This window comes from Chlamydotis macqueenii, chromosome 17 (assembly GCF_036417535.1).
Source record: "Chlamydotis macqueenii isolate bChlMac1 chromosome 17, bChlMac1.mat, whole genome shotgun sequence".
Lineage (NCBI taxonomy): Eukaryota > Metazoa > Chordata > Aves > Otidiformes > Otididae > Chlamydotis > Chlamydotis macqueenii.
The window spans coordinates 1,078,761-1,101,152 of NC_141572.1; the positions used below are offsets into that span (position 1 = coordinate 1,078,761).

General features: G+C 56.8%; 1 protein-coding gene across 2 annotated transcripts; it reads left to right on the forward strand.

Annotated features, from left to right (window-relative positions):
- The first annotated feature begins 554 nt into the window (after positions 1-554).
- Positions 555-21,881, forward strand: RPH3A (rabphilin 3A). Of its 2 annotated transcripts, XM_086761710.1 has the most exons (20): positions 555-744; positions 1,093-1,107; positions 1,813-1,956; positions 8,173-8,302; positions 8,593-8,679; positions 8,976-9,141; positions 9,380-9,421; positions 10,978-11,130; positions 12,277-12,369; positions 12,526-12,585; positions 12,657-12,878; positions 13,599-13,678; positions 13,927-14,001; positions 15,215-15,324; positions 15,541-15,667; positions 16,009-16,065; positions 16,277-16,428; positions 17,870-17,951; positions 18,429-18,525; positions 18,903-21,881. In XM_086761710.1, the coding sequence occupies exons 1-20, from the start codon at positions 668-670 to the stop codon at positions 19,031-19,033; spliced, it is 2,100 nt and encodes a 699-aa protein (XP_086617836.1). In that variant the 5' UTR covers positions 555-667; the 3' UTR covers positions 19,034-21,881. The 2 variants fall into 2 exon arrangements, with proteins under 2 accessions (XP_086617836.1, XP_086617837.1); XM_086761711.1 differs by lacking the exons at positions 1,093-1,107; positions 9,380-9,421.
- Positions 21,882-22,392: the final 511 nt, after the last annotated feature.

Genomic DNA, 22,392 nt, shown 5'->3' on the forward strand with positions numbered 1-22,392 from the left:
GGAGGATGGATTTCTTCTCTTTTTCAACCTTGGTGACTCTGAAGGGAGGCTCGGCCCGAGCTTCTCACCTTGGCGAGCGAAACCTCGCGGGCGACGCCATCCGTGGACCCCCGAGCTGCACCCTCTGCCCTTGGGTCCCTCCCGAGGTGGGGCCAGGCGTGGCGGCGGCTCCCGGCGTAACTGCAGCGTCCCCGGCTTTGGGGGAGGTCAGGGAGAGGTGCTGAGTTTTGAGGGAAAACTTTCCCGGTTTGTAGGTTTTTCTCTGAAGTGGGAGCGTCCTTTTCCATCCCGGCTCCGAAGCCACATAATTAATGTGAGGTCAGGTATCTCGTTAATTACATCTGCGCCGAGTGCGGCTGCGTTGCCCCCCTGGGAGGGCGGCGCTTGTAGGCTCCTGCGTCGCGTGGACGGTATCAGTGACTACAGCGACATTCCCCTTCCTCTCCCTGCTCCCGCCCCTCCTAACGCCAAAAGATAAAGCCCTGCCCAGTGTGATTTTATGTTTATTGAGGTGTTTTGGTTTTTTTTTCCCCCCTCAGCCTGGCTGAAAGCACCGGGTTACTTTGGTCGGCATCGCCGCTACCCGAGAGCGGACCAGCGGAGTGACTGACTTCCCCGGCGTGCCAAGTCGGCGCTCGGCGGCGGAACCCGACCTCGTCCCTCGGCGATGACCGACGCGGTGGTGGGTGGCAGCTCTGACCGGTGGATGTGCCCCGGCGACAGGACCATGTCTCTCCGGGCCAGGTGAGGGGAGCGGGCCGGGGTCGCAGGGACGCCGCTGGGGCGGGAGGAAGGAGCGTCCTGAGGTGGGAGGCGATGGCACGGCCACCCCGGTCCCTCCTCTGGGGACGCCGGGAGTTGGGTTTGCACCGGTTGGATGGGGATGTTTCGCCATGTTGCCTCCTAAACCCCCTGAGAAGGGTGGTGGGGATGGACCCACCGCTATGCCGACGAGCGGCCGTGTCCATCTGTCTCGATGCCCTCCAGCGCGGCTGCTTCGGTGGGGGTCCCTGGAGGGGGACGTGCTGTCGCTGGCTGGCCTCATCCCTTCTCACCTAATCCCTGTTCCCTCTCTTTCCCTGTGCCTCTCAGCAGCGAGAAGGAGCCGTAAGTATCTTGCTTTTCTTTTTTTTTTTTTTCCTTTTTCTTTTTTGGCCTGTTGCTGCTTACCTGCTGCTCTAACGGTCTTGAGAGAATGGGGAAAACCTTGCCCTGGATGCAAGAAAAAAAAAACAATTAATTTTGAGAAGTGTTGCATGGGGTTTTGATGAATTTTAAGGTCCCAGGGGGGAAACCTTCAGGAAAGGTCTGTAGGTGAGCAGAGGAACGAGGGGAGAAGAAGCGTTTGCATTTTGTGTCCTTCGTTAGTGTTGCCCCTCTGCCACCTGCGCGAAAGGACCTTTGGGAATCATGTAGGGGAGGAAAAACACCAACATTTGGTGAAATGAACCCCCCCAAAAAATCCCACCCGTTCCTGCAACCGTTGCCCCGGTACCACAGCTCGCTGGCAAACCTGGCATGCCACGGTGGAGAGCAGAGCGCAAAATTAGCCGTGTCCGGTGATGCTTGGCGTGGAAATAATGAGAATATTTGTTAAGAAGTCAATGAAACTCCCCAAAAATGGAAATAAGAGCTTCCACTTGGTGGGTGGGGGCTAGAAGAGAGGTGGGAGAATGGGGAGGGGTTGCACTCCTCCTTCCCCGGGCTTGGGAAGCAGTGCCTGGCATTGCCCGCACACGCGTGTGGTTGCGCACACGCGATCCGTGGACGAAGGCCTGGTGTCCCCCCCAATCCCTCCGACTCTCCCCGCAGGCTCCCCGCCGGCTGGGCAGCGCGGGGCGGCCAACCCGACCGCCAGCGCAAGAGCGAGGAGCTGACGGACGAGGAGAAGGAGATCATCAACCGCGTCATCGCCCGGGCCGAGAAGATGGAGGAGATGGAGCAGGAGCGCATTGGGTAAGGCGGTGGCGCCGCGCGGGCAGGGACGGGAGGGACCCCCGAGCATTGCTGGTGCCCGTGGCGGGAGAAGTGCTGGCTTGGCCGCTTTCCTGGCCGGCAGCTACTGCACTGCAGTGTTTCTCCTGAAAGGGAGCCTGCGGGGGATCTTTCTGAGCCGGCGTTGGGTCTTGGCCAGGAGGAACCTGCGAGCAGGAGAGGGAGCCGCTCGGCGTGCCGCTGTGGAATTTATAGCCTCGTATTTTATTTTTTTTTTAGTCCAGAAGGGATTGTTAATAACATCTCATTTTGGGGAGCGAAGCTGCTGCTGCTTGCCGGGTTCTGAGCCCAGGCCCCCGCGAGCGTGGGCGAAGCCGTGGCTCGGCAAAAGGTGTTTTGCCTTGTTTTGGGAATACGGATGGATCCATCGCCCCCTCCAGCCGCCCATCCCAGCAGTTAATCCCTCCTGCCGCCCGGAATTGAGCTGTCAGCGACGCTGTATAGGTCTGAGTCCCCCCTGCGGGGCTGGTCACCGTTGGGAGCAGCTCCCGGGGGGGTGGTGCTGCCCCAGCCGCATCCGTGGCACCCACGTCACTGCAGCATCCCTCGGGCCGATGTGCAGAGGGATGGCAAGTGCCTGTGTTCGCTTTCACCACGTCTCTTCTCTACCCAGCCTGGGCAAAGGTGCCAGGCAAAATAACGCTAATAACGAGGTATCGATGTGCTCTGCTGGGGCCGGCTTTCCGGAGGGGATCTCCGTAATCCCGTTTGTCAGGCATCACGCCTTTTTTCATTACAGAGGAGCTTTTTAGTCTTGCTGAGCTTAAGCATCCACTGCTTTTTTTTGCTTCCCCGCTCCTTGCAGGGATATTGCTCCAGCCCAGCAGGGACCGTACTCTCTGCTGTCTCACGGCTGAGGGACAGCTTTGCTCGGCAAACAGGGATGCGGTCCCGCTTGGTGAAACGCGGAGGGGACCCGTCTGCGCCCGCAGAGCCTCGCGCCGCGGCCGGGGCTTCAATCCCTCACCCTGGCTGCTCCATAACCCTCCAAACCTGAGCGTGCGTTTGCCATCGGGGCGCTCCAGCTGCGGCACGCGGTCTTCCTCGCTGGCTGCGGCTGGTGTCACCTCGTGCTGCTGCGCGCGACGCTTTCCTCTGCCGGCTTCCTGGTGGAAACTGGGTGAGAGCAGCCCAGAATGGTGGTGATGCATGCCCAAAAAGCCCTTACAAGCAGCTTTTCCCCAGCTTTGCACATTTGTAGCCTGGTAGGAATTACTCTCAAATGTGATGCTCGTTGGATTATGCTTGGATGAAGCAGTGGGAGAAAGATATTTTATTTATTTATTTATTTTCATTGTGCATTCCTGCAGCTGTTTGCAAACCTGCAGAAACTCTCCCTTCCGCCTTCGTTCGCTGAGTCACAGGAGCTTTTTCTCGTCCTCATTCATGAAAAAGCCGCGCGGAGGACCCGGTGCCGTGCTCGGAGGAGGGCGAGGGAAGGCTGGCGGATGTGCAGCCGATTCCCCTCCCGCGTGGGCGTAGCCGCAGCCTTGCCAGCTCCTCTGTGTTTGTTGGCTTGCACAACGCAAGCTGTGGGATGTATGGAAATAGGGGACGGCGTCCGTATCGGTCTCGTACGGAATCGCCGGCTTGGGAGCAGCTCGGGTGTTGTCCGGAACAGCTCCTTACGCTATGGAACAAGCCGGGTTTGCCAGGCTGGCCTCCGGCAGGGATGCAGCCATTGCGACAGCATCCCTCGGTCGGACGGGCTGCTCTAGGGAGGTATCCCTGGAAAGCTGGTTTTCTGCAGTTTTCCAGGATTTTTCAGTTCCTGTAAGGGGAAAAGAAGGCAGGTCCATGGAAAGCCCGGTTTGGGTTAATATAAAGAGAAGCGTACGTGAAGCGAACGCCCGTTCCAAAGCGGGAACGTGGTAAATACTTGGAGTTCTCTTAATGAGTGGATGTGTGTGAGGGGACGTGTTTGCTCTTTGCATAAAACCCCCGAGCAATCCCGGAGTGCTGGCAGCAAACGCACCTCCGCGTGCCTCGCAGTCCCTCCCGGTTCAGCGCCCATCCATCTCCTGACCTCCTGCGTCTCTTCTCCCGCATCCTGCGTCCCACGGGCCCCCTTACCTTGGCTGGCCGGCGCAGGGCGGGAGCAAATCGATGCTGCTTGTCGAGAAGATGTTTGTGGAATCAGATTTCATGTCAAATCCAGCTCAAATTAATCTAGCGAAAGAGTATTTTTAGCGCCGGGGGTGGATGGAGGCCTGCGGGATACGTGAGCGGGATGCTGATGAGGACTGTAGGACAGGGACACTTTGCTGTGTGGGATTTTTTGGGTTGGTTTTTTTGGCTGGGTCATTGTCTCATAGCACAAAGAAGGATAATAGCAGCTGGAACAATCTTGGAGTGATACAGCAAGAGCGCGTTAGGCCTGGGTGATGAAGGGCTTTATAGCTGCCTGGGGATTAGCATGGACCTTTGGGCCAGTTCAGGGGCGTGGGAGCCGAAAGCCGCTGGGCAAAGGGCTCGAAGTGGACCTGTGGCGGGGGTGGATCCGTTCTTGTCCCTTCTCCCTCTCTGCTTGGCCTGGGCTTGTGCTCAGAGGGTCCCTGCGGTGGCCCTGCGCTGTTTTCTGCCATGGTGATGCTGGTGGTGGTGGTGGTGACGCTCCAGCTGTGGTCCATGAGGAGCCTGTTCCAGGAGCACCTGCAGGCACTAATTGGCTCTGTTATGCATCTCTAATTGGGTGCCACCAATAACTCGCCAGATCTGCTCTGCTACTTAATGAGGGCCATTGTGCTCTCGGCATGGAATAAAATATCTTACGCCTCCCAAAGTTAGACATTGCTGGTTCTGGAGAGCGCCTGGCGACACAGAGCTGGTTCTCCCGTGGCGACGTGACCCATCGCTCCCGGATCGGGCCAGGCCCTTGCCTGGGTGCAGCCATTCCCTTCCCTGCGGTGCCCTCGAGGAGCGCGGTGGTTCGGCTGGCTCCATGTGGGTCGCAGCCTCTCCCCTCTCCTCCGAGAGGACCAGCTTATCAAGCGGGATTGCCTTTTAATTAGACTGCTTACGGCTGGGGTGACACGTGCGTAACGCTGGAGCAGATGGCTGAAGTCACAGGGGATTAAGCCATTAACCTCGGCGGCCAGCGGCAGAGATGCTCTCCGGGGACCGCAGCCTCGTATTTTCTTCCTCGTGTTCAGACAACACAGAAATAAAAGCAGGGGCTGGGAAGGGCAGGGTGGTTGCTAGAGGCAGACAGAAACGTCTCCTGAGATGCTGGCTTCTAGAAGAGACGAGGTTAATTCATGGCCAGAAGACAGCTCACGCGCTTCTCGAATTTTTGTGGTGTTTTTTGTGTGTGTCCTCCCACCCCCAACCCCTTCTCTCTTATTTCTGTGGCTGGGATGAGCCTGCAAAGCAGCAACCCTGCTGCGAGACCTCCCAGGAGGCAGCGAGCACCTAAAGCGATGCGCTAGCGCGGGACGGGATGGTCTGGACTGGACTCTTTGGGAGCTTCCCCGTCGGGAGGGCTCTCCGGAGCGCGAGCGTGGAAGCTGACCCGTAAAGGCTCCAGCGATGCTTTACCTTTACTTACCTGCGCGCTTGAAGGGAAGAAAATTGCAGCTAATTTTTCATCCTGATTTTAATTACGTTTTCTTTAATATGTAGCTCAGCTTCTTTTCTGGTCTATTTTACACCATTAAAATTAGTCTTAATTTAATATTCAGCCCTTTAAGGCACACAATTTCCCCACAGAGCTAAGTCAGAGCTTAATTCTGGAGGCACTTTGTGACCTCCTTTGTGTTTTACTTGATTTTTTTTAACTTTTTTTTTTTTTGTGCCATGTAAGTGGTGGCGGAAAGCTCGTTGCTGGCTGCTACCTGGGCAAGAGCAGAGCATCCCCCCGGCTATCGGCCAGCGGTGGGCTCCGGCGCGCGTGGGGTGCTGCTGGGTGAAGTTGAAGAGAAACCTGGGCGTTTTGCTCCCGGTTATCACCTTAACCAGGAGCTGCCCACCCGTGGGGCTCGCTGCAGTGCCCGCTTTCTGCCAGATTCATGCCGTCGGGGCGGGGAAAAAACCCCAATTTCTCTGGCTTGAGTGGATGTTTTAATTAGGGAAATACGCTTCGTTTGAAACGGGTGCCACAGGTGTGCGTACTGACTGCTGAAGCTCTGCCACTGGTTTAAAAAAAAAAAAAAACCTCTTACGGAGCTGCTTCTGGTAAATGAAAGATTTAGCAGCTAAATAATGAATCTTTTGAAATGCAAAGGCTTTTCTTTTTTTTTTCTTTTTTTTTTTTTTCCCCTTTGATTGAGCCATTTGTTCTAGTTTCTATAATAAGTTTGTTTGGGCTTGCAGATTTCCAGCTGGAAGCTGCTTCTCTCCAGGCAGAGCTTTCGCAGCCCAGGGAGGGGATTGCAGAAGATGTGGGCTCCTACACGTGCTTTCCTGCCAGGAAAGCAAAGGTTTTTGCCCCCAGAATGTTTCCCCAGTCGAGGTGGGAGCACTGTGCCACAGAAGCTGGATGTCACTGGTTATTTGCTGCTGGGGGCTCTTTGTGGGGACGCTGCGTTGCGTGTGGTGGGGCGTGGGCTGGGAGCGATTGATTTAATTTCAGTAAGAAATGTTTGGGGAACAGCCCGTTTCCAGGTTTTGACTGGGGCGACGCGCGTTGCTGGCCAGGTGTTAAGGGGAGGATGCAGCCCTTGTGAAAGGTGCAGAGCCTGGGAAGGCACCGAGTGTGGAGGGTGGCTTTAGCTGCTGACGGATTCCGCAGGAAGAAATCGCCTACGGACGGTCCGCAAGGCACTGGGCAGGGATGGAGAGCCGCATCCCTCGGGAATGCAGCTGGAGCAGGGAGCCAGGCCGGCTGATAGCTTCCCTGTTAAGAGCAAAGCGGAAAGGCAAGTCGGCCCCTCTGTTGGGAAGAGTGGGAAATTCTCCAGCGAGTTTTAACGTGGCTGATGTCCTCTGCCTACACGAGATGCGGTAGCGCAGCTTTGGGCGCATACTGCGTGCTGAGTCGCGCTCTGGGCCTGACCCGGCAGCTGATGAAGCGCTTCGAGCTGCTCGCATCGACTGCAGCGAGTTGCCAATGGGGCGTTTTACGAACTGCGGTGTGTTACATGTCCCACAATGCTTCCTTTCTCCCCTTCTTGCTCGTGTACAGTAACGCCGTTGCGTTTCCACGCGCGGTCCCCGGGCGAGGGACGGGCCGCGGAGGGGAGCTCCTGTATCCTGTACCAGCAACCCCAAGGTGCTGGCAGCTGAGCTGTCATAAACCCGAAGCTGTCATCAGCCATGTGGGAAAATGTCTTCTAAACGTCGGGTGGTTTGGTTTTTTTTTTTTTTTTCCACTCTGCGCGGTGTTAGCGGCTCTGTCAGATTTGGGTCAGCCCCGCGGGCGAGGGGGCCGCTGCTGTCCCCGGTGGGCTTGGTTCTCCTCCTCCCTTTCTTCCTTCCTTCTCCTTCCTCCCTGAATGGCATAAATAATGCATCTCTTTTCCCTTCTTGGCTATTTTTAGGGCCAGGATTCTGGGTTAACTGCGCGTACAACTCGCTGCCGGCTCCCGGTGCTCGGCAGCCAGCTCGCTCCTGCTCCCACGTCGCAAACTGCTTTTGCCAGTGCTGTTTCTTTTTTGTTTCTTTTTTTTGTTTTTTGTTTTTCAGAAGTTACTTAGCTCGATTTGTGGTACCTTTGCAGGAAACAGATGTGTTTTTACAGCCTGCTCTCCAGTGGGCTCTTTGCGTTTCCCTTAAAGGGCTAAGGATTGCCATAGAGTAAATTATATGCAATATTTTTCCATAGAAAATGAGAGAACCAATTAATTCATTCAGTCCTCCCGCCAGAGCCCTTCCAAGATCTCTTCCATGGGGCTGGGTGGAAAGTTTTCCATTTTGGGGGTAAAAAGCTGCTCCGCCGCTGCCGAACCGCTTTGCGCGGAGGCGCTGGCTTGGGTGGGTTTTACGCACGCGGGAGCTGGAGCTGGCGTCCGCTCTCCGACGGCGTCGCTGGCGGTTACCAGGGGCGCAACACAAAGCTGTAGGGGACCGCAACGCTCTGTGTCCCCTGGGATGTGGCTTTTCCCATCGCTGGGAGAGGAGAGGCTTTGCCGGAAGCCGCACCAGGAAAAGGAGTGGCTGGACCAAAGGCGGCAGCGGGACCCCCGCGTCCCGGCCGTGCCGTGCCTCTCCTGACAGCCCCCCTTGTCCCCTTTCTGCCAGGCGGCTGATGACCCGGCTGGAGGACATGCGCCGGAGCGTGCTGGGGGACGGCGTGAACCGCTGCATCCTCTGCGGGGAGCAGCTGGGGCCGCGGGGGTCCGCCTGCGTCGTTTGTGAGGACTGCAAGAAGGTGAGGCATCACCCCGCTGCCGGGCATGGCCCCCCAGACCCGCGTGACCCCCATCCCAGCACAAAAGTGGGCTCCTGGGTCCTTCAGCGCGCGTTTCCACTGCCCAGCATCCCTCTGCACGTGGCGCGAGGGGATGTCACCGATGTTTGCGCCAGGAGAGCTCTCGTTAACCGTCCTTCGTTAACCATCCCTCGCTAACGTCGCGCTCCCAAGGGGCGATGCTGGCGCAACAGGACCTAGCGGTGGCCGCGGCGTTCCCGCCGCCACCCGGCGCTTCGCTTTCTCTGCAGAACGTCTGCACCAAGTGCGGGGTGGAGACCACCAACAGCCGGCCCCACGCCATCTGGCTCTGCAAGATCTGCAGCGAGCAGCGCGAGGTGAGCGCGCCAGCCCCGGGGGCTTCCTCGTGCCGGAGCGGGGACGCGGTGCCTGCCCTGCATTTCACCCTGCGCGCTGTCCCCACCTCCGAGATGGGACCAGCTCCGGGGGGATGCTCCAGGGATTTTGAACCCGTCCCCCAGCACCACTAAGCCTTGCCCAGCTACTTGAGTCTGGTTCTTATAGGATGGTCTTGTTTTCTGTATAAAACGCTATATAAGTATATTTGGCTGCCGGCCCTGCGCCCGGCGTCCCACCCGAGACACGGGTGCCACCCCGCTGCCTGCGTCCCCAGGTGTGGAAGCGCTCCGGCGCCTGGTTCTTCAAAGGTTTGCCCAAGCAAGTCCTGCCCCAGCCGATGCCCGTCAGCAAGAACAAGGGACCCCAAGCTCCCAGCCAGCCCAGCCTGTCGGAGCTGCCCCCCCAGGACCCAAAACTCCCCACCCGCGCGCCCGCTCGAGGTAGGTGATGGTGGGGCGCTGACCCCCTCCCTCTGTCCGAGTGGGGGTGGCTGGGTGTGTGGGGACATTGGCCCTGGGTGGGATGCTGGCGTGCCTGGCCAGGGGTTTGGGCAGTGCCTGGGACCGAAGGTGGCGATGTAGAAACCTAGAAAAAATAAGAAGGGAAACGTGGGGAAGGAGCGGCAGCGCGGGGCGGGCGGCTGCAGCCTCACCGCTTCTCGCTCTTTGTGCCCCCAAGGCCAGGCGGACGCCGGGCCCGTGGCCGAGCAGGACTCCAATGGTAAGCGCTGGTGTTTGCCCCCTCCCTAGCGCTGCTGAGCCCCTTCCCTCCCTCCTGCTGCCTTTTCCCGCTGTGTTTTCCCTCGGGAGGTGGCAGCGGCAGGACCTCTCCTCGCTGCTGCCGCCCACCACACGGGGACCGAGTTATTCGGGGGCTTCCCCACCCGCTGCGCACGCCGGGGCTGAAACGCTGGGATTGCAGAGGGCCGAGCGGAATTGCTGCCGTAGGTGTCGTTTCGGTGGCTTTCTGCCAGCTCCTTAGAAAACCTCCCATGGAAAGTTTGGGAGGCTCACGCGTGTTGGTGAGCGATGGAGCCGCCGAGCTGCTCGGCTCTGGCTCTGTTGGCTTTCGCCCACCGAAGCTCTCGGTGCTTCGGTGAGGATGCAGCGGTGGTTTGTCATGGTTTTCATGGTTCTACCTCGTCCCCCCGGCAGTCGCAGCCTCGGAGGCTCTGCCTGCGGCGTTGTGTTTAATAACGACGTCAGCCAAGGGGGCTGCGCTGAGCGACAGCCGTTGCCACCTCCCGTTTACGGGGGCGAAGCCGTGTTCTTCGCCAGGGCTCACCAGTTTCCAACCCCGTATACGCCCTGCGCTGCGCTGGACCCGCATCCCCCGGGTGCTGCTGCCGGCACCGGGGAGTTAATTGTGACTAACAGCCCCCGTTTTCACCGTTGGAGGGTTTGGAAGGTTCCGCAGGTCCCTCTCGGCGGTCAGCATGCTCCTGACATCCCCGTGATTTTCCAAAAGCTCCCTTGGAAAATGACCTGTTGCACGGGGCTCCTGGTTGTGGGTGTTCGTCTCCCCTTCTCCCTCTCCTTCAGCAGCGTGGCGTTTTTACCCCCCCGGCTCTCCCCCCACCCGCAATCTGTTGCATTTCGCTTTCTCCTTGCGCCCGCTGACCCTGAGCGCCCAGCCAAGGATAAACATCCCATTTGTGTCACAGCAGAGATTTATACCCAGCGTCTCCGGCACGAGCCAGGTGAGCGCCCAGACCTTTTCCATCACGGCCCTGGGTTGCAATTCATCACTGCGAAGCGGTCTTGGCGCTCCGGCGCGTGCGCTGGGTTTTATCCGCTGGGACGGTCGCTGCTGGGTGGATGGAAGCGAGAGGCAAAGGCAGCTGTTGCTGTCGTCTCGCTAATGAATGGAAGGTGATCAGCAAAAAGAAAATATGATCCCCCTGTCCCGGGGGCCGTGGAGCTGGAAAGGTGTGAGGGGTTTGGCAGGCGCTGAGGGCTCACTGATGGATGCCTCTGGCTTTTCCCATGGGGCTCTTCTGTCTCCTGGTGTCCCCATGGCTTGCTGTGTCCTTTGGGGTGTCCTTTGGGATGTCCTTTGGGTGTTCCCAGCCCCCACGTGCAGGTCTGATGGTGCAGAGCCCTCCTGCCGCCCCGCAGGTACCATCGCCAATGCACTGGGGGCGACGCTGCAGCGGCCGCAGCCACCCTCATCCTCCTCCTGCTGACACCCAGGCTGCGCGTCACCCAGGCGCCTCTTCTCACGGCTTTGGGGACGGGGCGCGAATCTCACTGCTGCCTTTATCCCTCTCCCCGCAGGCAGCGACGCCACGGCGGCTGCCCGAGGGAGCCATGCGGCGCCCGGCCACAAGCCGGCCGAGGGCAGGCAGGGCCCGTGCGGCAGCGAGCACGCCGGCGGGGACGCCGAGAGCCGCGACTACGCTGCCGAGAGCGGGGTCGGCAGGAGCCCTGGTGAGAGCTGCGCTCAAGCCTGCTCGGGAGGAGGGGGCTGGGGGGCCACGAAGGCGGCAGCCGGACGAGGGCTGTGTCCGCCCGACGTGCAGCACTGAGCGATGCTGAGGGCTTTCACGTCGCCGAGCACCGGTGCCTGCTGTTTTACACTGCTCCGTGGGGTTTGACTGGGAGGTCTAGGGTGTTGGTGGGGAGGGGAATCCCCATCCCTTCCCCTGTGTGTGGGAAGGAGAGGTGGGATCCTGCCGTGCTTTTCCCTGCAAAGCGGCATCTTCTGACCAACGGAAGGACATGAATTTGAAAAGCCCCACGTATCATGTGAGAGCTGCAGGTGAAAAAGAAGCTGGCTCAGCGCTCACCAGGCTGATTTCAAGCAGAGATGAAATGCATTGAGTTGGGACCCTAAGTGAAAGCATTTTTCATGCTCCCGTGCCCCACGGGAGCCCATGCTTCGCTGCCCAGTGCCTGGCTGGGGACGGCGTTTCTTGTTTCCTGAGAACTTGCTGTCCCCCAAGCCCTTGTAAATGGCTGCGGTGCGATCGGATGGCCGACAGCGGTCGGCGGTGCCTGGATCCTCCCCAGGTGCCTCCGGAAGGGGAAAGGTGCTCGCAGCGACCGCTTTTCGTCGAGGAGCTGAGCTTGCAGGTTTAATTGGTGAAGCTAAAAATGGCTGGAAAATGGCCAAGTCCTCTTTCATTCCTTGGGGAAGAAGGGAATATTCAGTGGCAGGATAGTCAGTATTTTAATTTGTGTTCGGGGGGGTAACCCCTGTGCGCCCCGGGAGGATGCTGTGGTCCAGGGGCCGGGGCTGTGACGGGCATCGCAACGATGGACGCGGGTCTGTTCACCTTCCAGCTCAGACCAGTGCCTGGCCGCGACCACATCTGTCCTTGTTCCGCTTCTCCCACGTCTCCCTCTTTTGTGGGCAGCTTGGCGCGGCATGGGGTCCTCATGGTGAAGCCTCCCTGCTCCAGCCCGGGCTGCACCCGCTCCCCGCGGTGCTGGCCTGAAAGCGCGCGGGGCTGAGCCGTTATCTCCGCCACCTCCATCCTTTGGCCAAACCTCTCTCCTCTCTGCTGTAACCCCCTCCTCAACACAGGCAAAGCCCCCCATGACCAAAATGCCGATTCTCCCCTTTCCTTGCAGGTGTGAAGAGGACCAACTCCCTGCAAGCCCCCCGGCCGCCCCCACCGGCCGCTGCTGGCCCAGCTCCTGGTCCCGGTCCGGCAGCACCCGCAGGTAGCATGCGATGGGGACGCAGCCAGGATGCTCAGTCCCAGTGGGAGGGCAACACCCCAATGCCCTGCCACAGGCAGGGACCCCCCTGCGTGGGGCAGTGTTGGGGTGGGAGAGGGTTGGAGGGCATCACCATGGTAATTCTGCATCCGTCCCCAGCGCCACCGGCAGCGGGAAGACCGGGTCCTGGGGCGGCCGGCCGACTCCCGGAGAGACAAGGTAAAATTCAGCTGCCTGGGAGGGGCTGGGGGGCAGAGCATACTGGGGGGCTAACAGGGTCCCTCCTGCAGCGAGCCCGCCGCTGGGACCCCCAGAGCCGGCCCGTGCTGCTGCCAGGGAGGATCGAGGAGGGGGCTACGCTGTGCCCCCCACCAGAGAGGAGAGGCCAGTCCGGCAGCCACCCACCTTCCCGCAGCCCCCCGCCGTCCCGCCGGCACCAGCAGCCCCGCTGCGACAGCCACCCCAGGAGGAAGAGGAGGAGGATGCCAACAGCTATGATTCTGATGAAGGCAGTACGTACGCGGGGCGCCTGGCCGGAGGGGAGGGAGTGGTTTCTTTGGGAAACCTGGAATTTTGGGGCGTTGGGGAACACCGCTTCCCTGCAGGGCTTGGAGCTCGGCTGTCCCTGCTCAGTTCAGCACAGCTCGTGCGATCTTCGGTCACTTTTGCATCAAATTACAGAGCTCAGATGTGCGATGGTTTAGGCTCTGTGCTCACCCAACCTTCCCGCTTCCAAATTCGAGTCCTGAAGGCGGTCGCTGGTTTCCATCAGAGCGTCCTTCGCTGCGAGAAATGCCGCTGGACTCGTCTGTAGGAAAGGCTCGGTGGCTTCAGTGCCTTTACGCCGTGACATCTCGGTGTTTGGACGTTTGCTCCCCCAAAAGGGAATTTGCTGCTTGAGGGCGAGTGCTTTGCCTGTCTGGCCTCTTCCCACCCGAAATGGGAAGAGCCGCTCTGGGCCAGGAGCGGGTGTGGAAATCATGCTTGGATGGGAGCAGACGAACCCAGCTGCGGTTCTGCGCTACCCCTCTGTAAAGCTTTGAGGACCAGAGCTCGTGAATCCGGCTGGATTTCTGCACGGCAGTTTGGCCGGCGCAGTCTCACCTGCTTTAAACGGCTTTAAATTGGAACCACCAATCTTTCTAATTATTGCTAACTAGGGCTGATTAAACCTGGTTGTTGGCTGGGGTTCTAACGCGGTCCTGTTTCCCACTCCTGCCTCCTGCTGTCAGCCACGCTGGGCGCGCTGGAGTTCAGCCTGCTCTACGACCAGGACAACAGCTCCCTGCACTGCACCCTCATCAAGGCCAAAGTGAGTGGTCCCCTCTTTCCCCCCCCCCCCGCCATCTTTTCCTGATTTAAGCCGTGCGATGGGACGGAAGCGGTGTGGCCACTGCTCGCCAAGGAGACCCAGCCCAGCGCCGCCGGCACTGCTGCGTGGGGCTCCTGGCTTGCTGAACGCGTTTTCTCCTTACTGAGTCACTTCACCGGTAGCTTTTTCTCTTCCCTGGCTCTCCCTCACCAGGAATCACGCACCACGTTTCCTTTATTATCTTCTAGGGCTTGAAACCAATGGACTCAAACGGCCTGGCCGATCCCTACGTCAAACTGCACCTCTTGCCCGGAGCCAGCAAGGTGAGGCTTTGCCTGGTCTGGGGTTTGCTGGGGATGGAGTAGAGGTTTCTGAAAGCCCCCCGAGGTCACTACCTGGGGTCAGACTTCCTCCCCTTGATTTCTCCGCGCGATCGCTTGCCGCCGCTGTTTTACCCGGGCGGTAGCTCTGAAAGGGGATGCTGCTCGCAGACCCTCTCCCGTACCCGTGGAGCAGCTCGTCCTGCAGCTAGGGATCTGCTGAGGGATGGAGGGGAGCTCCAGAGGAGGCGACGTTGTTAACGCATCGCAAAACATCTGACACACAACCTAATTATTGCCGGAGATTGAACGAGCCCTTTGCTTTGAAGCCGCAGCTCGTTCTTGTTAGAGCTGTGAGGAAATAACGGTTGAGTAAACTCTGACTGCCCTCCATCCAAGCCCTGGAAACCTCGCTCCCAGCCCACCAAAGCTGATCTTGGTGGGGAAACCTTCCAGGACGGGATCACCACTGCCAGCCCAGTGCCCCAGGGATGTTCGAGCCTCACACAGGGGCTGCAGCAGAGTTTTGGTTTGTTTTTGTTTTTTTTTTTTCTTTTTTTCTTTTTTTTTCAGAGGAACTGAGTATAAAACAAGGGGGAAAACTGGTCATAAAACCATTGGATTGGTACTTATAGGTTTGCCTTCTGTGCGGGGACTTTCTGGTCTTGTGCAGAGAAAATCAAGGTGTCATGATTTCGGGAAGTGCTTTGATTTCTATTGCTCTCATGTTTCCTGATCTTTTAATTTTTTATTTTGCACTTGCGTTCGAGACAAACGCATGAACAAGTGACAGAGCTCCTTGTTTCCCAAGCTGTTGTCTCCTTTAGACGCCGAGAGCCACTACCCAAGCCCCGCACAGCCTGCCCTGTCCAACTTGTTCTTGTATACGTGTCCTTGAGCGAGCAGAGCCCAGACAGTCAAATAATCTGGGTGGTGAAGGCTGCCCTGGCCACGGCAGGTGACAGAGTCCCTGGTGCTTGCATAAAGGCCCACCTTGTCGGGTCGGTGATGCTCACCTGGAGTTGATGGCGCGCCGGCGTGACAGCATCAGCAGGCAGCGGTGACGTCCTGCAGAGTCCTCTGTGCCCCAGTCAAACCACCTCTGTGAGCCAGATGTGATGGGGCATCTAATTCATGCTCCTCTGCTAGGAGCCTAAATTTAGGTTGGGAGGAGTTCAGGGGTGTAACGATGCCATTTCTGGTTTTGATGCTGTAGTCAAACAAGCTGAGGACGAAGACGCTGCGCAACACCCGTAACCCTGTGTGGAATGAGACCCTGGTCTACCACGGCATCACAGATGAGGACATGCAAAGGAAAACCCTCAGGCAAGCAGAGGAGCGGGGGTATCCCACGGTGTGATGGGATGAGGACTGTGGGTCTCCTCACACGGAGCATAGCAAACCAGCCTTCCTCAGGAGGGAGGCTGGCTTGCTTTGCTTTGTCCCTCCACCCCAAGTAGTGCCCTTGCAGGAGTGGTTTTGTGCTCCAGAGTCAGGTACTGCTCCAGCCCGGCTGATGTTCACCTTTCCTGTTCCCATCAGGATCTCTGTGTGTGATGAAGACAAATTTGGCCACAATGAGTTTATTGGAGAAACTAGAGTTTCCTTGAAAAAACTCAAAGCCAACCAGAAAAAGAACTTCAACATCTGCTTGGAGAGAGTAATACCAGTAAGTTTCTGTGAAATTTCTTTCCGCTACCGTTAGTGTTGAGGTTGCTAACAAATGGCACGTGAGGGAGCTGGTGGTGAGCTTGGAGCTGGAACCAGCCAAGAGCGGTAGGTGGAGGACAGGGCAGGTTGCTCCTGCTCTGAGCTCTGCTCCCCAGTGCTCTGGGTGAGGTGCTGAGTCTGCTGAGGTGGAGGTTGATGGAGCAGATGGATGTACCTGAGCCCCCTTCCACCCCAAGGCCAGTGAAACAGCTGGGCTGGGCTCCTAGGGGGGGTTTTGCTGTAGGATGGTGCCTCTCCCAGCTCATGGCAGTTTCTCTTTTTTTCTCTTCTGCATCCAAGATGAAGCGTGCTGGAACGACTGGCTCATCCCGTGGGATGGCACTGTATGAAGAGGAGGTAAGAGTCCTTGGAGGTCAACATGCTCCATGAATGTTTCAGCCATCATCTCTCATGTATGAGCCCCATATTTTTTTCATTTTTATTTTTCCCACCCCTCCTCATGGGGATACGGGGTTCCCTTGTATCCACCTTGTCTCATCTGCTCTGCAGTTGACAGTCTTCCTCACTCAGCCCCCGTGTCCCCATCTCCGGTCACTTCCTCTTGCAGGTAGATCGTGGCGGGGATGTGGAAGAGCGCGGGAAGATCCTCGTGTCCCTCATGTACAGCACCCAGCAGGGCGGCTTGATTGTCGGCATCGTTCGCTGTGTGCATTTAGCGGCCATGGATGCCAACGGATACTCAGACCCTTTCGTTAAACTGTAAGTGGGAGCCGGGGACGTCTCAGTGCGGTAACGCGTGGTCGTGGAGCCACCCACTGTCCTTGGGCAGTAGCTGCTCTGAGAGCTCCTTCCAAAACCACTGGAGAGGTGAGAAAGTTGCCCAAGCGCCCTGAGACCTCAGGCAGGACTGAGCTGCGGGCCAGCGATGCCTGTGCGTGGTGGCCACGCTCTACTTGAGCACCTTGCTGTGACGCGGAGCGGGTCTCCTTGAGCAGCAGCGTGCCCGTTGGCGCTCTCGGCTGCGGAGGCAGGTGATGGGGGAGCAGCGCTTGCCGAGCGGCTCCTGTGAACGTGGGGGAGCGAGATAATTTTAACTCAAAAGTCATAAACTGCAACACGGAGAGGACCCTGCAGCCATTCCTGGTTGCAGATTTTGTTGATGTTTTCTCTTTGCCTTCAGAACAAAAACCTCTGTTCTCCATAAAACACGCTCAATAACTCCGGTGTTGAACATTTTGCACATCTTTTTGTAGCTGAGTGGAACTGAGTTGTTTTCTCTTTCAGCATCTCTTTTTTTTTTTTTTTTTGTATTTTCCATTTCCACAAACGGAAGATGGTGGCTTTCCATTTTTAAATCAGCTTCCAACACAGATCTCATTAATGCCAACCCTACAGCTTAGTTCTGGGTCTGCAGCCAGGCTGCAAAGCCCAAGCCCTGATTTTTCCCACATTCTCTGGGTCAACCAACCTTGGCAGAGCATACCGGTCTGCGTGGTGTTAAACACTAATGGGCTATTTTTAGCCTTTTTTAAAAGTATATATATATTTTTCCCCACCACTGTGTGCATTCACACATTCTTGGCTGGGTTTTCCAGCAGCCAGGTTCGGTGACCGGCTGTGCGATTGCGCTCGTCCGTTGGCGACCGACCCGGTTGTTCATTTCCCGCGTTCCGCGAGTGTTTCGGCTCCTCCTCGCCGTCAGCCTTGGCAGGTTCCTTCCCCGTGAAATGCAGAGTCCACCCGCTTTTGCTCCATGAAACACCTGCAACCGCTTCTTTTGGCACGGCTCGGGCAGAAACAGACTTGGGACCGACGCGTGGCTTGGAAGGACATCAAGTGTGCGTGCGCGGGCTCGTGGCTTTTTGGTACCTGAACGTTACCCAGCCGCTCTGACCAAGAGATGCTCCCCCAGAAAGGCTTCTGCTGAGCTCAGCGCTCTGTGCAAAACCTTGTGGTTTCCCATGTCTCATCTGGCAATCCAACAGGGGAAAAAAAAAAAATCAGGACTTTACTCACTTTACATTTATTTTATATAATTTTAGCAGGTGGGAAGGGAGACTGGCTAACCCGTTTCTTTGCCTTAAGTGTCTTCAGTTGCTTTTTTTCTAGCCCAAAACCTCACTTTTTTGGATTTTTTTTTAGCTTGTAAGCTCACGCTGTTCTTGCACTTGAGCTTTGAGCTGGTTTTTGTTGCCCCCAGTTGGCTGAAACCTGACATGGGAAAAAAGGCCAAGCACAAGACGCAGATTAAGAAGAAAACATTGAATCCTGAGTTTAATGAGGTAAGGACAGATCTAATTGTTGAATTATTAAATCAACTTAGCCAATTACTATGTTGTGCGGAGGAGGTGGAAAACAACTCCCCGAGGTTCGGTTCCTCACTCAGCCTCCTTTCCCCTTTCATACCCAGGAATATTTAGGAACGACTTTGCCGTGTCCCCCTGGCCAGGGCTGTGGGTGGGATGAGCATCCCTGGGGGGTCCCGCGGCTGGTGCTGCCCTGATGGGACGCCTGCAAAGTGCTCGCTTAGGTACAAGGGGTGAGCTCGGCTTACGGATTTGTGCGGCGTGCTGTGATCCTGGGAGGAGCAGTGCCGCAGGGAAGGAGCGTTTGCTCTTCACTTGTGTATTTTCAAATATCCTCGCGTTGGATTTTGAATTCAGGCTGTACGGAGAGATCGCTTGCGATTCCTTACCTGCAGCTTTCTGGCTGTATTTTCCTGGGACGCTTGGGGTGACGCGGGTGTTCTCCTTCTGCAGGAGTTCTTCTATGACATAAAGCACAGCGATCTGGCCAAGAAGTCACTGGACATTTCTGTCTGGGATTATGACATTGGAAAATCGAACGATTACATTGGTGAGCCACAAGTCTCTGCGCTCCGGGATGCGGTTTCGAGGCTCGATGTGGTGCTCACTGTGCGGGAGGGATGCGTGGGTCGCCTGCCCGGCCTGAGCTTTGAGGTGGGACTGTGCAGGTTGGTTGGGCGCCTGTATCGGGCTGTCGAATGGCTGATGCAGTGTTGGGACCCTCTGCGCCGCCCCATTTCCAGCGTCCCATGGGGTCTTCCACACAGGCAGAGCAGCTCTAGCTGGTTCCATGAGATTTGAAATCTAGGAGGTGGGGAGAAATGCCGCAGTCGTGGGCTCTGTCCCCGTGGAAGTGGTTTCCTGGAACCTCAGCATCATCTCTGACTATGACATCTCTTCTCCTCCCTTCTCCTCCCTTTCTTCCAGGCGGCTGTCAGCTCGGCATTACGGCTAAGGGGGAGCGCTTGAAACACTGGTATGAATGTTTGAAGAACAAGGACAAGAAGATTGAACGCTGGCACACCCTCCAAAACGAGAACCACATTGCCAGTGATTAAAGGGAGCCGCTGCCCCACCTCCCCACCGGCCCGTCCTCTGCCCAGCCCCTGTAGATCTCTGATGTCTGTCTTCCAGCGCAGTCACGCCTTGCTACACGCCTCAGTCCCAGGGCAGCAACGCTCCTCTGCCTCCTCCAAGCATCCTCTGTGCCCTGTCCTCACCTCCACCTGAAAACTAACCCAGATCTTTTGTATTCCCTTCCTTTGCTTTTGATTTTTTTAAATTTTTTTTTTTTTTTTTCCGGGGAGGGGAGGTCATTGAATTATCCTGGTGTGTAACTTTGTCAAGCAATAGCTACCCTCTGACTGTTCCTCCTTTCTCACTAGTCTCACGCACGCCGTGATAGCCTCCCTGTTGTGTGTGTGACGCCCCATGTTCCTCCAGGCCCTGCTCGCGTGGCTCGTCCCACCACCACCAGCTCGTGGCTCCTTTATCTCCCAGCGGGATGCATGGCCACCGGCGCGGTGTTGGCGGTGGGGTTTGAGCACCGGTGTTGGAGCATCAGCCCGTTCTGCTTGTGTGATGTCGATACCTCAGCTGCAATAATGAAAAAAAGCTGTTTGGCTTTGGCGTGGGTCGTACCTGCAGCCTGGTATCTGTGTTGTCGTGGTTAGGCTAAAGCCTGTCTCTCTGATGTAACCCTGCGAGTCCTGCTTGAGCTTTAGTTCTGATTTGGCCCATTGAGCAATATTGTGGTATGTCCTTTGCAGAGAAGATACACCACTAACCCAACAATGATAACGAGAAGCAGGGAGCCACTCTGTTCTCGCAGGGAAACGGAGATTTGGGTTGGTTCATGGTTGTTTCCAGGCGCTGCGCGCAGTTCCTTTCGCCCGAGGAACTCGCCCACTGCGTTGCTGTAGGCACCCACCCGTGTTTCAAAGCTTGTGACTACCTCCTCTTCACGGCCTAGCTGCGCAGTAGTGACTAGCTGAACCCCGTGGGCTGTCCCGCGGCCCTCCCGGACTGTCCTTTCCCTTGCTGACCGTTTGCCGTGCCACGTGCAGGAGGGGAGCTGAGGGAGAAGACACTTCCACCAACTTCAGATGTGTGCAAGGATTATTGCTTTAAAATACCACAAACACTGGAATTAGCTGGAACAGTTCGAGGTCTTCCAACCTTGGGTTTTGGTGTTGGGTTTTGTGTGGTTGGGTTTGGTTTGGTTTTTTTCTGTTGGGTTTTTTTTTGTGGTTTGTTTTTTTTTTTTCCAAATCTGCACAAGAACCGTTGTCTTCAACCTGCGCTTTAATGATCCTCTGGAGGTGTTTGATTTGTTCTCGATAGTGGGAGAGTCACGACACCTCCAGATGGCTGCTGATGGGGTTTGGTACCATTCGCGGCCTCTGGGCAGCCTCGAGCATAGCGATGTCGACAGCAGCCCAACAAGCGCTGCTGGAACACGTTGTCGGTCAGCTGCACGCTGCACGTTTTGTACAAAACCTGGACCCCAGCCCCTCTGGTTCGTGCTGTCGTCCCGTCACTTCCCTTGCAGCTGCTGCTGCAGTCGGCTGGCGCATTCTCAATTCAGCTGTACCGCAGAGCTGTTTCTTTTAATTGGATGAGTTATTTTCCTGTTATTGATATTAATTTTTTTTAATAATTTTTTTTTTTCCCCCAGCAGAATTTGCTCTGAGCGCTGACTTGCAATGAGCATCCCCGCAGGGCTGCGATTTCTGCAGCGGGTGGGGGCTGTGCGCTGCGCGATGCTGGTGCCTCTGCGCAATGCTGCTGCTCAGGGCTGGCACGTCCAAGCAGGTCTGGGCTCCCCAGGAGCCACCCTTGGACCACGCATGGGGAGCACAAACCTAAACCTGCCTGGGCCTCCTCTGCTGCTTTCAGCTTTGGGGCGGCTCTTCCATCCCCCCGGCCTCTGTCCCCCTGCCACTGAGAGGGGAGCTGCTCGGGGCAGGATGATGGAAGAGTGCAATGGGAGAGGGCGCTCCAAAAAAATGGCTTTCCCCTCGCTTTCGTGCTGTTCTGAACTCTGCACCAGTAAGTGCAACGTCCCAGAGACCCCGGGCCACCCTGCCCTCAGCGCGGGCTGTGTCGAGGGCCCAGACTGAGATGACCTGGTTCTTTTGGGTCGTTTCCCTCTGTGTCCATGCCAGGGCTCTCGCCGCTCTGGGCAGCGGTGGTTTGGCTGTCGGGTGCTGCTGTTATCCCTTCCTGCCCCAAACTTTTGCACAGCCCTTGCCTGTACCTCTCGGTCGGAGCAGCGGTTGGGCACAGCGCGCTTCCAAACTGGGCTGGGGAAATATGTGGCTAGAGATGAAATTATCTTTTTTTTTTTTTTTTTAAAAAAAATTTCAGCAATTCCAGACCTGCAGCAGCCCAGGCTCCTTTGTGTGTGCAGAACAATTAAATCAAGGATGCCTTTACCCATGTCCTGTACCAACATCCTCTGCTCAGCCTGCTTTCCCTTCAGATAAGTGATACTCAAGGTAATACTCATCTCTTTGCACCCGAAAAAAATAAAGTGCAACTCGCCAATCCCCTCCCAGTATTGTGCAAACGCCAGTCCTGTCTCTGTTTGCCACCCTCTTCTCGGTTTTTCTGATGGTGATTTCTGCCCTGAATGACTTTTCGTTGTAAATAAAGCATGCACATATGGATTGGGAATGGTGCAAAAAAAAAAAAAAAAAGAAAAAGAAAAAAGCCTCTTCTACTGCTGTTTGCATTCAAACTTGCATGCAGTGATTTCACAGCAAAATATCAGTTTACAACTACTACCAGAAAGAAAATGTTACACAGGAACTAGAAATACTCCAGTCTTCCGCTGCATGCAGCACAACATCCTCTCTTGATGTGGTATCTAATAAAATGAGACTGTTGGAAAAGAAAAAAACCCACAAACACGGTGTGTTTTGGCTTCTGTCATTCCCCGGGGGAACACGAACCTCAGCAGGGGGTGGGCAGATGTCCTGGTTGTGGGAATTGGCGGTGGGCTTGGGAGTGCGGGAAAGTTGCGTTGGGTGCAAGGCGTTGAGGAGTTTGGGATGATGGGGTGCAGCCCCTTCTCTGTGGGGAGAGGTCCCAGCTCTGCAGAGCCTGGCATTGCTCTCCTACACCCCTGGGTGTAGCGGGGATGACTAGTCTGGGTTAAAAGACATCTGTGAGCTCCCACTTGCGTCATGCCTCGTTGGGTGCAAATGCAATGGGCGCGTGCGCGCTGCTGGGGAAGCAGCGATGGTGGTTGCAGCTTTGTTCTGGCACTTCTGTGGGTCCCCTTGAAAGGTAAACCCATCCCATGAGAAATGAACCTCCTAGTGCCCTTCTCCCCACCCCAGCCCTTCTCCCCAGGTTGAGGGAGAAGGAGCTGCTTCCTCATGTAGCTGCAGCTCCTGTTCCACCACTGCAG

Bases quoted from the DNA above. Each gene is read 5' to 3' on its own strand.
- RPH3A (XM_086761710.1), top strand. From the start codon at position 668: ATGACCGACGCGGTGGTGGGTGGCAGCTCTGACCGGTGGATGTGCCCC. The intron at 9,422-10,977 runs GTAAGCGCTGGT...CTCTCCCCGCAG, and splicing joins GGCCGAGCAGGACTCCAATG to GCAGCGACGCCACGGCGGCT. The intron at 16,429-17,869 runs GTAAGTGGGAGC...TGTTGCCCCCAG, and splicing joins TCAGACCCTTTCGTTAAACT to TTGGCTGAAACCTGACATGG.